Source organism: Thalassophryne amazonica, chromosome 11, assembly GCF_902500255.1.
Source record: "Thalassophryne amazonica chromosome 11, fThaAma1.1, whole genome shotgun sequence".
Taxonomy (NCBI): Eukaryota; Metazoa; Chordata; class Actinopteri; order Batrachoidiformes; family Batrachoididae; genus Thalassophryne; species Thalassophryne amazonica.
In genome coordinates this window covers 58861858-58877059 of record NC_047113.1, presented here as the reverse complement: position 1 = coordinate 58877059, position 15202 = coordinate 58861858, and the positions used below count along the sequence as shown (strand labels likewise).

Sequence of the window (15202 nt, the reverse complement as noted above, 5' to 3'; positions counted from 1 at the left end):
CACTGGCTTTTGCATCAGCAGAAATGGGTTTGTCTGTCTTTTCAGGTATCAGGAGTTACTAGACTCGACCCAGGCCTCCAACTACCTCTTCAGCTGTGCCATGCGTTGGCTTGCTGTCCGACTGGACCTCATCAGCATCTTTCTCATCACCGCTGTAGCATTTCTCATTGTGTTCATGCACAACCAGATACCTCCAGCCTACGCAGGCCTGGCCATATCGTATGCAGTACAGGTTTGTAGAAAAACCAAAGATATATGTATATAATTCTTCCCTGAGAATTGGCTGACTGAGCCAATTCTCAGGGAAGAATCTATTATTTATAGTTGTAGCAGATTGTGTTTGCTGTCAAGGTGCTGGCTGTGTTAATCACAGCATTGTACTCTTCAGTTTGCTTAGAGGAAAAATGGGGAGTGATAATGTGAATCAAAACTCAAGCAGTGTTTGAGTGTAGAGTAGATGTCCAGCACGTTAGACTCGCCCCCAGTCTGTGAGATCTCCCCACAGGAGTCTGACACAGCCGAGTGGTGACACACACGCCCTTTTGTGGCCATCAGAGGGCACTGCGGAGGTAGTGATGCAGCTGTTGCGTGACAGAAGCATAAACAAAAGCTTTACGAGTTTGTTTTTTTAAATTAGATGCTACCTGGGGATCGAGCCTTGCATTATGAGTGGCTGAAATTGTTTTCTCCTCCAACAATTAATTTGAGATAATGATATTGGAGCTCTTGGCCCAATCAGTGCCCATTGGTTGGATTTTACACTAAAATAACATCCTCACTACTTCACAACTGACATACATGCTTGGACCGAGACCCTCTTTTTGTGGGCGGAGTTTAAAAAAAGAGCTGGATGATCCACACTGGCAGCATATGAACAGGATCAAGGAATTGCATTTACCGAGTTCTAATGACCATATGACACAAGGTGCACTGGATGTGTGTGTGTGTGTGTGTGTGTGTGTGTGTGTGTGTGGTGTGTGTGTGTGTGTGTGTGTGTGTGTGTGTGGTGTGTGTGTGTGTGTGTGTGTGTGTGTGTGTTGTGTGTGTGTGTGTGTGTGTTACCTTACATAGGGTATGCCGTGAATGTAATGAGTGACTCAACTTGGCTGCCTGAACTTAATTGTTTGCATGCTTACGCAGTCACAGCCACACTCCATTTGGAGATATCAAACGCGGAAAGTTTAAAGACAGCCCCAACCAGATTAGGAAAGTTAGAAATATGCAACTGAGGTATGTTTTGAAATGCAACAAATGTCAATTTAGGGCATCTAGCAAAAACAAATCTGCTTTTCTGTTCCTGGTCAGATCACAGTTTTACAATGCTGACAGTTACATATTAAAAAAACTCTGCAGTAGTTAAACAAAACATGGTACAACGATTTGGGATTCATTACATTAATGCCTAAGAGCTGATATTGAAGTTTGATTTTATTGTGATGGATATTGTGGTAGACGGTCACCGGAGAGACATGTCTGCTAAAATCAATTGCTGAGGTTATAAAAAGGAGCCACATTGCCTGGTCCGTTTTATTATATTGTAAATTTTTGGGCATTTCTGCTCATTCGTTGGAGAGAAGCAGCACACATAAATACCTTGTGTTTTATTGGAATTGTCCTGAAGGTGTTGATCGTTAACATTACCACCTCTCTCCTTCTCTTCCACCTCCAGCTGGCTGGCTTGTTTCAGTTTACAGTGAGGCTGCTAATAGAGATGGAAGCTCGGTTTACCTCCGTCGAGAGAATCAATCATATATAAAGGTAAGCGCAAAAACAAACACGTCATTCACCGCTTCCTGATAAACTGGACGTACAGCGGGAAGCCCTTCCCGCTGTACGTCCTGTACGCTGTACTCAGAGCAGTCCCCCCTGTAATAAAGCAGTTGGAATCAGGACAGTTACTTGTTCAGATGTGCGTGTGTGTGTGTGTGTGATAAACCCAGCGGGAGGCAGACAGAACCCACTGTGAGCTCTCTACACACTTCAGAGCACATGACAAAGTCTTGTTTCACACAGCACCCATCAAACCACAAAGACACAAATATCAACTCTGCTTTTTCCTTTCTGCCTCATGTGCCAAGAAAAAAAAGCACAAAGACAGAAAATCGCTACAAATCCTTTTGGGGCCTTACACCTCTGCAGAGATACAGACTGATATCAGATACCATCAATATTCCTTATCTCAGTGTCTAGAGAGTGAAGCACCCCGACAGAGTGTTGAGGCAGCCACTTCTGCCCCCTCCTGGCCTCAACAGGGACAAATCACCTTCCAGGATGTGGAGATGCGTTATCATGATGATCTGCCACTGGTGCTCAAGAAGCTCTCCTTCACCATCCTGCCCGGAGAGACTGTTGGTATTGTGGGCCGCACAGGATCAGGTATGTGGCTTGCTTCTTTTTGACCGAGCCGGGTAATATTTTCAGACTTTTTGTTTGCCTTCTTTTTTTGCTTTGTGCAGTCATTTAGTGTATCTTCCCCCCCCCCCCCCCCCCCCCCACCACCACACACACACACACACACACACACACACACACACACACACACACACACACACACACACACACACACACACACACACACACACACACACCTGTTGGCAGGAAAGTCCACTCTGGGTGTGGTTCTGTTCAGGCTTGTGGAGCTGGCAGAAGGCTCCATTATTATTGACGACATCAATATTGCCCAGATTGGGCTGGATGATCTGCGGCGCAAGATAGCAGTCATTCCTCAAGAGCCTGTACTCTTCATCGGTACCATCAGGTAATCCAGTAGTTATTATTGTAATCGGCCCTGTGTGTGTTTCTGTCTGTAAACAAGATAACTAAAAAAGAAAAAAAAAACATTTGGATACATTTTCACCCTGGCGGGAATATTACTTTTAGAGCGGATCAGACAAAGGTCAAGGTCAGCAAAAAACATGGTGCAAAAAAAGCCTATTTTCTGCTATATCTTCACAACCAATAGGACTATACAAGTGATCTGAAGATTATGTTGATCAGCAAAATATTTGTGATTGATTGGTAACATAAACTATGTCTATATCCCAGTGTGCAGAGCATGCAGGGTTTGCAACAGTCCTCTAATGCCTTTTATTTCCTTTGAAAACCACAACAGAATTGTTTAAAAAATAAAAGGTTGGATACTAAGGGCCCTAACTATGGTGTGCAGTCTAAAGCACATAAGTAAAGTGTATTTGGTGGGGTGTCCAACTACACTTTGCTATTTAGAAGGCAAAAAAAATAGTACAGGACACAAAGGAGGTGTATTTATGCACTTAATTAGTAATGGTCATGTTTCATTACTCCCAATGGGCAGTAGAGTGCCTTGCATGGCAGCACACTGACCACATGTGTGTAAGTGTGTACGGGCATGTGTGTGTGTTAGGCATTGTTGCAACTCTTTAGTTACTATATAAGTACTATGGAAATGCAGTCTATCATTTTTGGGAAAAAGCAGTCATACACCACAGCTTCCTGAGGTGAAGCATTGACTGCCTGTTGCAACACCTCTTCCTCCTCCTCCAACCACCCAATGTCCATGTCACACCAGGTGCAGACAGCACAGCCATCCCTGCTGCACCTCGACACTGCTTGCTAGCTCCGACCTGGTGCTGCCTTCCAGTCATCCCAGGGACCAAGAAAACCAGTGTAAAAATCCCTGTGTGTGCAAACAGTGTATGCATGTCATCAGCTCTCCCATGTTTGGTGCATCTGAATTCTGTTCGATTTCCTATCGCCAAACATGTTGTCAAACAGCCACCGCTCTCAGTATGTTTGGGAAGCTGCCAGACATTAAAGGTGTGCTAAGTGAGCTGGTCAGGTCGAGGAGCATGCATTGTAATTGCTCAATGCTCCACAATTTCTGGCTGATTGCACCACATCAGTCATGAGGCTGATGTGCTTTGGAGCTGGGCAACTGTTTTCACAGTGGCTGGAGTGCTAATCCTACCACCCACCTCATGGGGAGATTTCAGCAGTGTGGTGACCATATGCAGACCTGGATGCAGATTTTTAAACATCATACCAAAAGCGGAGGAAGTTGGGGTTCAGTTTCTTGCTCAAGGACACCTCAGTGCCCAGAAAAGACTAACTGGGAGTCTATTTATTGATGCTTAAGCTTGTGGACAACCCACTCATTCCACTGAGCTACGTGATCTCAGTTTAATCTTGTCTGATTAAATCGGAAAAAGTCCCAAATGTGTTGGGGATACAGTCGATTCCCTAAACCTCAGCCTTTTCCTGGAACATGCTTTCTGAAGGTTTGACTTGACTTGGTCACACTGAGGCACACCCTCCACATGTCTGGTCATTTTGAGACATACAGCTGAAAACAACAGCACTAAGCAATAACAGAAGAACAGTTGAGCTACGTTTGACAGCAGATTTAAAAAACAAGTCAGCATTTCTTTCTTTTATTTCTTTTTTAAGTGTTGGGTTCTTTATTTATTTATTCATTTTGATGTCTGCCTCGGTCGAGGAATTAAACTTTCAGGATCACTGACTGTGATCACCTGAAGGATGAGATTGCAGCAACTTGTCTCAATTCAGAAATACCACAACGTGTGTATCTTTTAAAATAAAATTTATTCCATGTTTAAAATGTCTGAGTATGACAGTTGCGATTTCTTTCTTCATAGATCCAATTTAGACCCGTGGGATCAATACTCTGATGCCCAGATATGGGAAGCTCTCGAGAAGACTCACATTAAGGAAATGGTAGGTGGACATTTGGATATTTCCTTGTCAGATTTTGACGAGAAGATGAGCCTAGCAGTGTTCCTCCTAAATCGTTAATACCATCCATTAACCTTCCCCAGGTCAGCCAGCTGCCTCATTCCCTGTTCTCAGAGGTGACTGAGAACGGGGAGAACTTCTCGGTAGGAGAGCGACAGCTTCTCTGTGTGGCCAGAGCGCTGCTGCGCAACAGCAAGGTGCTGAATTTATAACACAACTGTCTTACTTGACTTTTACATGTGGGGCATGGATAGGGTGTGGTGGCCTCTGGGCATCATCATACACTTAACCAGCCTGTCCACCTTTTGTGGCACAACACTGCCACCCAGTGGTATGTGTAGCAACTGCTTTTTTAAATAGATTCAGCATGAACTGTGCCCCCACACTCATGTGTCACATGAGTGTGAGGCACTGTTGTACTGTTTTAAATTCATTTTTATTGCTTAATTCTGGAGCGTCTGATGTGTTTTCAGGTTCTTCTTTTGGATGAGGCAACTGCAGCCATGGACACTGAAACGGACCGCCTGATCCAGGAGACGATTCGCAGTGTTTTTAGCAGGTGTACGACCCTCGTCATTGCCCATCGTCTGAACACGGTGATGAGCTGCAGCAGGGTCATGGTGCTGGACAATGGCCAGGTGTGTATAAATGCAACTTGATTGATTCTGCAGCATCTGGCTCCCTCTGTGCAAAATGAATTCACTACTTTGCCGTTTCCTGTGATTGATGGGACTGGACAGCGCACACTTAAATTTGATGGTATAAAATGTAATAGATATGCAGAGATAGCCAACCACTGATGGTAAAAGCTTAAGTCAGAGCATCATGGCAATAATATAGGTGCCATCCTTTCAGGATTCAAGCCACGTCAGCAGACCTATTCCCTGATGAAGTGTCCTTAAGCAACACAGAATATCCGGCAGCTTCAGAGCTGCACTTTTGTGGGTAGATTTAATTTGTGATTTCCTCTTGGCTCCACTGGCTACAGTGTTTACTGTGGCACTTTGCATTTCAGGGTACAACATCTGCTGCAGCTCCAAAGGCACTGTCACATGTCACATCTAGCCGGCGTATGCTGACGTATGAAAAATATGACGAATAAGCTGGAAACGTCAGATAAGTTATGCAGCTGTCATACCTTGACGATTTAACCAGTTTATGCCGACAGCCCCATTACCATAGAGCGGTTCGGGTCGGTACTACACAGTATGGTACGAGTCAGAACAGGTAAGTCTGGCTTGGTTTGCGTTTCCGCTGCCTGCAGAAACTTCTTGTTTGGCAGGCGAAACACATAAATATTGACGAGCAAGTCATCGAGTGCGCATATGCTGTTGCGCAGCCTTGGCCAAACAGAGAGGAATTCAATATTTTAAAAATTTATTTTATTTTATTTTTGTCTTGGTGGATCATGGGATTTATTTTCATCATGTGCAAAATGCTGAAGAATCGACTGATACCTGTCATAAAAATAAGTTAACTGTCTTGTTGTGGGACAAAGCGCAGGTGTCCTCTGGAGATAAAGCACAGAGGGACTTCTCTTAAAATGCTGTGTTTCTTCAGCCATGACAAGGAACTAAATTATTTTCAGATGTCATTTTCCAAAATCAGGACGCTTTATGTGGATAAGTTTCATCAGGCTGTTATGATGAATCCGACTGAACAAACAGGTAAGACTAAGATTTTATATTTACTCCATGTGTAAACGGTTTGTAACAGCCTGAACTGTTCGCATGAGGACTGGAGCTTTCAGGTGTTGAGCCAATCAATGGACAGCGTCAATGGATTTATTTTGACTTATGAGTAACTTAGAAGAAACGTGTATCAACAATTGCATAACTTACCTATAACTTATCCCCCGTGTAAGTGGGATGAATCGGCCATATCCTGGCATATGTCGAAAATGTTGTGCATGCCCAAAATTTTCCGATGTACTCATGGAATTATGACGTATATCAGCATGCTTCAACGTGCTCTTAACTTATACAAAACTTACCCATAACTTATTAGACGTACGCCAGCATATGCCAGCATTTTTAATACAGTCCGCATACACTGGCTAAATCGTCAAGGTGTGACAGGGGTATAACACAGCAAATGAAACTCTCACTATCAAAGCTAACTCAGAAATGCCTGAACTTTGCTGGAAATGGCAAGTGTGAATAAAAACTTGTAACACAACCACCCAGGCAGACAAACTGGTCATTCGCACCTCTCTAAAGTAACCATCCACCAGCTGCAGCCACATGAAGCGTGGGCATCCCCTTGGCCTTCTCTGGACACTGGAGTCCTCAACACGGAGGCACCTGTGTGCTGAATGGTGCACAGAAAAACACGCCAGTTTTCATCACAGTTCAAGTGATAGTCGTCATCTGAGTCTCCCTAAAAAATAGTCCGCCCTGTGTTCACTTTGCATGCATCATTTTGGACCACAGCAGCTCATCTGAGTCTGACTCTCTACACCCAAAGCGATCAAAGGGAATAATGTGATTATTAACCATCAGATGACAAACTAAAACCTCTTAAGCCTCTTACCACCCAGTATATCCCATCGATGGGATAGTTCACTTTTTCTCTAAGATACTAACAAGGCAAAATGAGGCGGGTGGTAAGGGGTTAAATCATTCTAAAGTCAGCTTTAAGCAGAAACAAGGCCATTTTAAGAAGAAATAAGAAATGAGGCGATAATTGGTGAGTCACTACTGATGCTTTGAACTGACAGAGGCGCAGTAAACACAGCAGCCGCAGCTGTGGTGCTCCGATTGCTTCCCCCGTCTTTTATTATGAAATAATGCTGAATTTATGTGGAAATGATTGTTACACAAAAGCTTCAGATATCTGTCACTGAGATAGATGATGACTGGAGTGCAGTTTGAAGCAAAAACGAGATGATAATCGGTGAACTGCGGCTGACACACAGAAATGACACGTGCGCAGTTATCGCAGAGTGGACCAATTTTGGGACCCTTCGGTCAGCGACACCGGAAATATCCCAGTCCTTAGGTCACTGGTTAGCATCCAAGTCTCACAACTCTACAAGGCCCCGTTTTATACAGGATGGAGGCAGGTTGTGAGTCTGTTGTGCGGCTTAAATCGGCACGATGTGCAGAGGTCATGAGGAAAACACTATCCGTGTAACCCTTGTGCGTATTGTTGTCTCACGTGGAGTTTGTGTGCTACAGATGATGTCACATTTCCACAGAGATCTGCCACTTTTTTTGACATATATGCTGGATTTTGAGCAGTTGTCGAGAGAGAGAGAGAGAGAAAGAGAAAGAGAGAGGGGACAACATGACTTGAGTATTAAATGGTTAATTTTTCATGCTCATCAGTTTGGATTTATCTTGTATGGTGCATGTGTGTACCCTTAATTGGAGTTAACGTCTGAGATGGGTGACTGAATGGGTGCACGCATATGTGCGCCTCATACAATTCATGGAGAAAAAAAGGACAAAACTATGGTGACTCCACAATGAACTTAATGTACCTCTTTATATATGAAAATGTTCCATGCGAGGTGTTTCAGGCGCACAGCACCAGAAACAAAACGCGCACACGTATTCCAAACTGAATGTACATGTATAGAAATGTGGAAAAAGGATTCATTTGATATTTAGCTGGTTTTGTCTTCCATGGTGAGAGGTTTTTAGTTGGTTAGTGCTGCAGGTTGTCATCATAACAGCAATCGCGTCACAGATTCCTTAGTCTGATGTGATGCCCGCTTGTGCTGAATTGACACCAGAGCACAAGCCCAGAATGAACCATCAGCCACAGGAGAAGTATTAAAGAACCCCCCCCCCCCCCCTCCGCGCCTCATCTGTTCAGATTTGAACACGCACAAAACTTTATGATGAACTTGGCAGACATCAACTGACAAGGAATTCATTTTGCACTTTATAACAGCACTTTATAAAATGAACTTTATTGATAAAAATCACAGTGCACAGCCTCAGTCATTGCACACTTACTGCTGTGATATTGAAATGATATTGCTCCTTTTTTTCTGCGTTCACATCCAAACTAGTCACTCCGGTCATATACAGTGGAGGACCTGCTATTGCTGTGGCAAAAAAAGGTGAGCCATTTGCACGCTCGTTGGGGCGGTCACAGGGTGCTCTATGAGGTGTTTTTGAGTGGCCTGTGTGGTATTTGTGTGTATTCCGGGCTTGGGACCCTTCTGCGGAAATCAGGTGCAGCTTCATACTTCACCACGACCATTGCAACAATATGGTTTGTGAGAGGATGCCGATAGCCCTTGTAAGGTTCTGGTGGCAGCTGAGCACCTCTTAGGCGTCATACGCCATTGGACGTGATTTTGTGACCACACAAGGACTGCTGGACAGACCCCATCCCTGTGTAAAGGGGTTTAAGACAGGAAGCACCAGGACCCATGTTGTATGAACTACTTAATAAATCTTTTGTTGCATATATTTTCCAGATAGTAAAATTCATTAAATTTCACTACCTGCAAGACTTAGCTGATTCGCTTGCAATAGATGGGAAACGATTACACACACACACACACACACACACACTTATCTTCACCTGCTTAGTCCAATCAAGGGTCGCGGGGGGGAAATGATTATTTTTTATTTAACTTTCTCTTTATTGTGCACAAATATGTAGCATTGACATCTTGAATCTCTGTAATGTCACACGCTGATACTGATCATTGTTCTATGCTTTTCTTTTTCACAGATTTTGGAGTTTGACCATCCTGCTGCCTTACTGGCAGATGAAAATTCAGTATTCACATCCATGTTAAAAGCGGCGTCAGAAACCCAAAAGGCCTGAGTCAGACAGGATCTGAACTCATGATGTGAACTGTGACATCACAACCTATTGGAATATCTGAATTTCTCAAATATAATAAGCCAACTCTTTAGTGGCTTTGAAGAAATCTTTGAAACATATTACTGTTGCAAGGGCTTTTATAAGAAGCTAATGTTTTAGTTATCAAAACCCAAAGAGACACAGAGACCATGTTTGTAACGAATGCCTAAATGACATTATGCATACAATAACCCAATAGACGTTTGGCCTCAGTGTGAGTAGACAGTTGTTTTACAGTCTAAATAATCCACCAAACATTTGCTCTCACAATGACACTTTGTTTCCTGCAGATACGTGGACATACATGTGAGGCTTTCCGTTCTCTCTCGGGCTAGAGCTAATCAGCAAGACACAGAAATAGACTTTCTAGAGTCTTAACAATGGCAATGAATCGTGTAAAAGTTTAAAGAATGGAACGGTAGCTTCAAAATATTCTTACACATACGCAACATATATGAATTGTCACATTATTGATGTGAAGAAATGTGAGTATTGTACTGTATTAGTCATAAATTTGTTACAATGTAGTTTAAAAAATAACACTTTACAGTAGTCCATTGAGGCACTGTTGATGGAACAGAGAAGTGATTTTTAGGATTTTTACCTTATATGTTTAAATGTGTCCATTTCTGTGTCATAGTGCACTAATTTCAGTGAATTGTTGCAGATGTGACATGTGCCTGAATTATCAACATCATCAACATGTACATGGTTTTCCTTTTTCGTGGAAGTATGACAGGAATGAGAATGTTCCCCTAAATCCAAATGCTGGACAAATAGTCACCTTTTTTTTTTTGCTATGGTATTTTAGCTAAAAGCAATATAATAAATGTAGTTTATCATAGATAAGATTTGTCAATCAATCAATCAATCAATTTTTTTTTATATAGCGCCAAATCACAACAAACAGTTGCCCCAAGGCGCTTTATATTGTAAGGCAAGGCCATACAATAATTATGTAAAACCCCAACGGTCAAAACGACCCCCTGTGAGCAACCACTTGGCTACAGTGGGAAGGAAAAACTCCCTTTTAACAGGAAGAAACCTCCAGCAGAACAGGCTCAGGGAGGGGCAGTCTTCTGCTGGGACTGGTTGGGGCTGAGGGAGAGAACCAGGAAAAGACATGCTGTGGAGGGGAGCAGAGATCCATCACTAATGATTAAATGCAGAGTGGTGCATACAGAGCAAAAAGAGAAAGAAACAGTGCATCATGGAACCCCCCAGCAGTCTACGTCTATAGCAGCATAACTAAGGGATGGTTTAGGGTCACCTGATCCAGCCCTAACTATAAGCTTTAGCAAAAAGGAAAGTTTTAAGCTATCCTTAACAGTAGAGAGGGTGTCTGTCCCCTGATCTGAATTGGGAGCTGGTTCCACAGGAGAGGAGCCTGAAAGCTGAAGGCTCTGCCTCCCATTCTACTCTTACAAACCCTAGGAACTACAAGTAAGCCTGCAGTCTGAGAGCGAAGCACTCTATTGGGTGATATGTACTATGAGGTCCCTAAGATAAGATGGGACCTGATTATTCAAACCTTATAAGTAAGAAGAAGAATTTAATTCTATTCTAGAATTAACAGGAAGCCAATGAAGAGAGGCCAATATGGGTGAGATATGCTCTCTCCTTCTAGTCCCCGTTAGTACTCTAGCTGCAGCATTTGAATTAACTGAAGGCTTTTTAGGGAACTTTAGGACAACCTGATAATAATGAATTAAATAGTCCAGCCTAGAGGAAATAAATGCATGAATTAGTTTTTCAGCATCACTCTTGAGACAAGACCCTTTCTAATTTAGAGATATTGCGTCAATGCAAAAAAGCAGTCCTACATATTTGGTTTAATATGCCGCTGTGTAACGGAACATATTCTGATCAAAAAATGACTCCAAGATTCTCACAGTATTACTAGAGGTCAGGTAATGCCATCCAGAGTAAGGATCTGGTTAGACACCATGTTTTTCAAGTGATTTGTGGGGCCAAAGTACAATAACCTTCAGTTTTATCTGAGTTAAAAGCAGGAAATTAGAGGTCAGCCATGTTTTATGTCTGTAAGACAATCCTGCAGTTTAGCGTAATTGGTGTTGTGGTCCTCTGGCTTCATGGATAGATAAAGCTGGGTATCATCTGCGTAACAATGAAAATTTAAGCAATACCGTCTAATAATACTGCCTAAGGGAAGCATGTATAAAGTGAATAAAATTGGTCCTAGCACAGACCTTGTGAACTCCATAATTAACTTTAGTCTGTGAAGAAGAATTCCCCATTTACATGAACAAATTGGTAATCTAGTAGACAAATATGATTCAAACCACCGCAGCGCAGTGCTTTATACCTATGGCATGCCTAATCTCTCGTAATAAAATGTTATGGTCAACAGTATCAAAAGTAGCACTGAGGTCTACAGAACAAGCACAGAGATGAGTCCACTGTCCGAGGGCCATAAGAAGATCATTTGTAACCTTCACTAATGCTGTTTCTGTACTATGATGAATTCTAAAACCTGACTGAAACTCTTCAAATAGACCCATTCCTCTCAGATGATCAGTTAGCTGTTTTACAACTACCCTTTCAAGAATTTTTGAGAGAAAAGGAAGGTTGGAGATTGGCCTATAATTAGCTAAGATAGCTGGGTCAAGTGATGGCTTTTTAAGTAATGGTTTTAATTACTGCAACCTTAAAAGCCTGTGGTACATAGCCACTAACAAAGATAGATTGATCATATTTAAGATCGAAGCATTAAATAATGGTAGGGCTTCCTTGAGCAGCCTGGTAGGAATGGGGTCTAATAAACATGTGATGTTTGGATGAAGTAACTAATGAAATAACTCAGACAGGACAATCGGAGAGAAAGAGTCTAACCAAATACCGGCATCACTGAAAGCAGCCAAAGATAACGATACCTCTTTGGGATGGTTATGAGTAATTTTTTCTCTAATAGTTAAAATTTTGTTAGCAAAGAAAGTCATGAAGTCATTACTAGTTAAAGTTAATGGAATACTCAGCTCAATAGAGCTCTGACTCTTTGTCAGCCTGGCTACAGTGCTGAAAAGAATCCTGGGGTTGTTCTTATTTTCTTCAATTAGTGATGAGTAGAAAGATGTCCTAGCTTTACGGAGGGCTTTCTTATAGAGCAACAGACTCTTTTTCCAGGCTAAGTGAAGATCTTCTAAATTAGTGAGACGCCATTTCCTCTCCAACTTACGGGTTATCTGCTTTAAGCTACGAGTTTGTGAGTTATACCACGGAGTCAGGCACTTCTGATTTAAAGCTCTCTTTTCAGAGGAGCTACAGCATCCAAAGTTGTCTTCAATGAGGATGTAAAACTATTGACGAGATACTCTATCTCACTTACAGAGTTTAGGTAGCTACTCTGCACTGTGTTGGTATATGGCATTAGAGAACATAAAGAAGGAACCATATCCTTAAACCTAGTTACAGCGCTTTCTGAAAGACTTCTAGTGTAATGAAACTTATTCCCCACTGCTGGGTAGTCCATCAGAGTAAATGTAAATGTTATTAAGAAATGATCAGACAGAAGGGAGTTTTCAGGGAATACTGTTAAGTCTTCTATTTCCATACCATAAGTCAGACAAGATCTAAGATATGATTAAAGTGGTGGGGTGGACTCATTTACATTTGAGCAAAGCCAATAGAGTCTAATAATAGATTAAATGCAGTGTTGAGGCTGTCATTCTCAGCATCTGTGTGGATGTTAAAATCGCCCACTATAATTATCTTATCTGAGCTAAGCACTAAGTCAGACAAAAGGTCTGAAAATTCACAGAGAAACTCACAGTAACGACCAGGTGGACGATAGATAATAACAAATAAAACTGGTTTTGGGACTTCCAATTTGGATGGACAAGACTAGAGTCAGCTTTCAAATGAATTAAGCTCTGTCTGGGTTTTTGATTAATTAATAAGCTGGAATGGAAGATTGCTGCTAATCCTCCGCCTCGGCCCGTGCTACGAGCATTCTGACAGTTAGTGTGACTCGGGGGTGTTGACTCATTTAAACTAACATATTCATCCTGCTGTAACCAGGTTTCTGTAAGGCAGAATAAATCAATATGTTGCTCAATTATTATATCATTTACCAACAGGGACTTAGAAGAGAGAGACCTAATGTTTAATAGACCACATTAACTGTTTTAGTCTGTGGTGCAGTTGAAGGTGCTATATTATTTTTTCTATTTAATTTTTATGCTTAAATAGATTTTTGCTGGTTATTGGTGGTCTGGGAGCAGACACCGTCTCTACGGGGATGGGGTAATGAGGGGATGGCAGGGGGAGAGAAGCTGCAGAGAGATGTGTAAGTACTACTGTAATTTGTATGTGCAATACATGCTTTTAAACCATGATACAACACAAATTATTTTCAGATGAAAATGGTTGTGTGTTTTTATAAAACTAGTGACTGAAAATGCCTGCCGTACTCAACCAAGTGCTGAGCAACTAAGTTCAATTTATTTATAGTTTGCCTTTGTAAACTTGAGACTGCAATGTTGCCATATTTTTATTTGTAAGTCATTTATGTTCTGAGGTTCTTTATCAATAAAGATATTTTTTATATATGCTGGTGTTCAGATCTTTATGAAAGAGATGTTATAATATTGTGGATATGATCAAATTTTGATTTTTCATTGGTCCTGTAACTCTTCCCGGGGATTCCTGTTGTGTGTTGGGGGGTTTGGCTGGATGTTTTTGTGTTGTTTTCTTTTCTTTGCTCTCCAGGTGGTATGCAAACTGGTTTTTGTCTGTGGAGAAGGTGCTGGCAGAAGAATCCTTCACCCTCATCAACATTATTGGCTGCACTTGTGCAGGATGTTCATGTGCAGGCCTAATGACTCGCAGCACCTGTGGATGATGCTCACGTGCAGACTTAAAGACTTTCAGCTGGAGCAGATAATGAGATGGCGTTCTGCATTTAAGCCATGAGTGATTCAAGCAGAATTGCCGGGAACTCGACCTTGTGACGTTTGTTTGTGAGACGCTGAGGACCGCGCCTGGGTTTGACACATCGTGCCTGTGAAGGAGGACGGGTGAGGGACACATGCTGTCAGCACACATCAGAGGTGATTGATTGTCTGAATAAGTGTTAATAGTAATTTGGTATTTTGTTACGCAGTATATTTGAACATTGATGAGAATTGTGCAGCTCGCTTCTCACGGCCGTGGCGTGTGGACTGATGATCCTCCACCTGTTGTGAGAAGCTGCTCATTTACATAAAGCTTAAATTCAGACCTGAATGTGTTGCTGATAGTGTGTGCCTTTGAAGGATATTAGTTGTAGCTGTTGACTTACCTCACCTCTTCTATCCTTCACAGAGTCAGTTTGTTGTGTCCACCTGGGGGGTGTTTGGCGGTGAATGTGAGTCCAGAAGTGCCGGGCTTCGATCCCTTTGGGCGCTGGAGAGCGCGCCGTCCTTCACTCCGCCAGACAAACGCACTTTTATGTTGTACACCGAGTATTGCACAAGAGGGGAAAATAAAATTGTTTTGTTTTTTGGAACCACTTTCTTGTTATTTAGCGCTGGGTTCAGTCAGACGCAGGTCCGCTCCTCAACCCGCGTCTGCACATAACAATCCCAAGGCATTCCCAAACCAGCTGGGAACTATAATCCCTCCAGTGTGTTCTGACTCTTCC

At 42.3% G+C, this 15202-nt stretch overlaps 1 protein-coding gene across 1 annotated transcript in view; it reads left to right on the top strand.

The window, feature by feature from the left end:
- wu:fb13g09 (multidrug resistance-associated protein 5) overlaps positions 1–10372 on the top strand; it is a 141292-nt gene extending 130920 nt beyond the window's left edge. The window contains 8 exon segments of the mRNA XM_034181897.1: positions 46–232; positions 1670–1778; positions 2191–2376; positions 2599–2758; positions 4635–4713; positions 4815–4928; positions 5205–5369; positions 9427–10372. Coding sequence (XP_034037788.1) covers positions 46–232; positions 1670–1778; positions 2191–2376; positions 2599–2758; positions 4635–4713; positions 4815–4928; positions 5205–5369; positions 9427–9522 — 1096 coding nt within the window. The 3' untranslated portion in view covers positions 9523–10372.
- The last annotated feature ends 4830 nt before the right edge of the window (positions 10373–15202 follow it).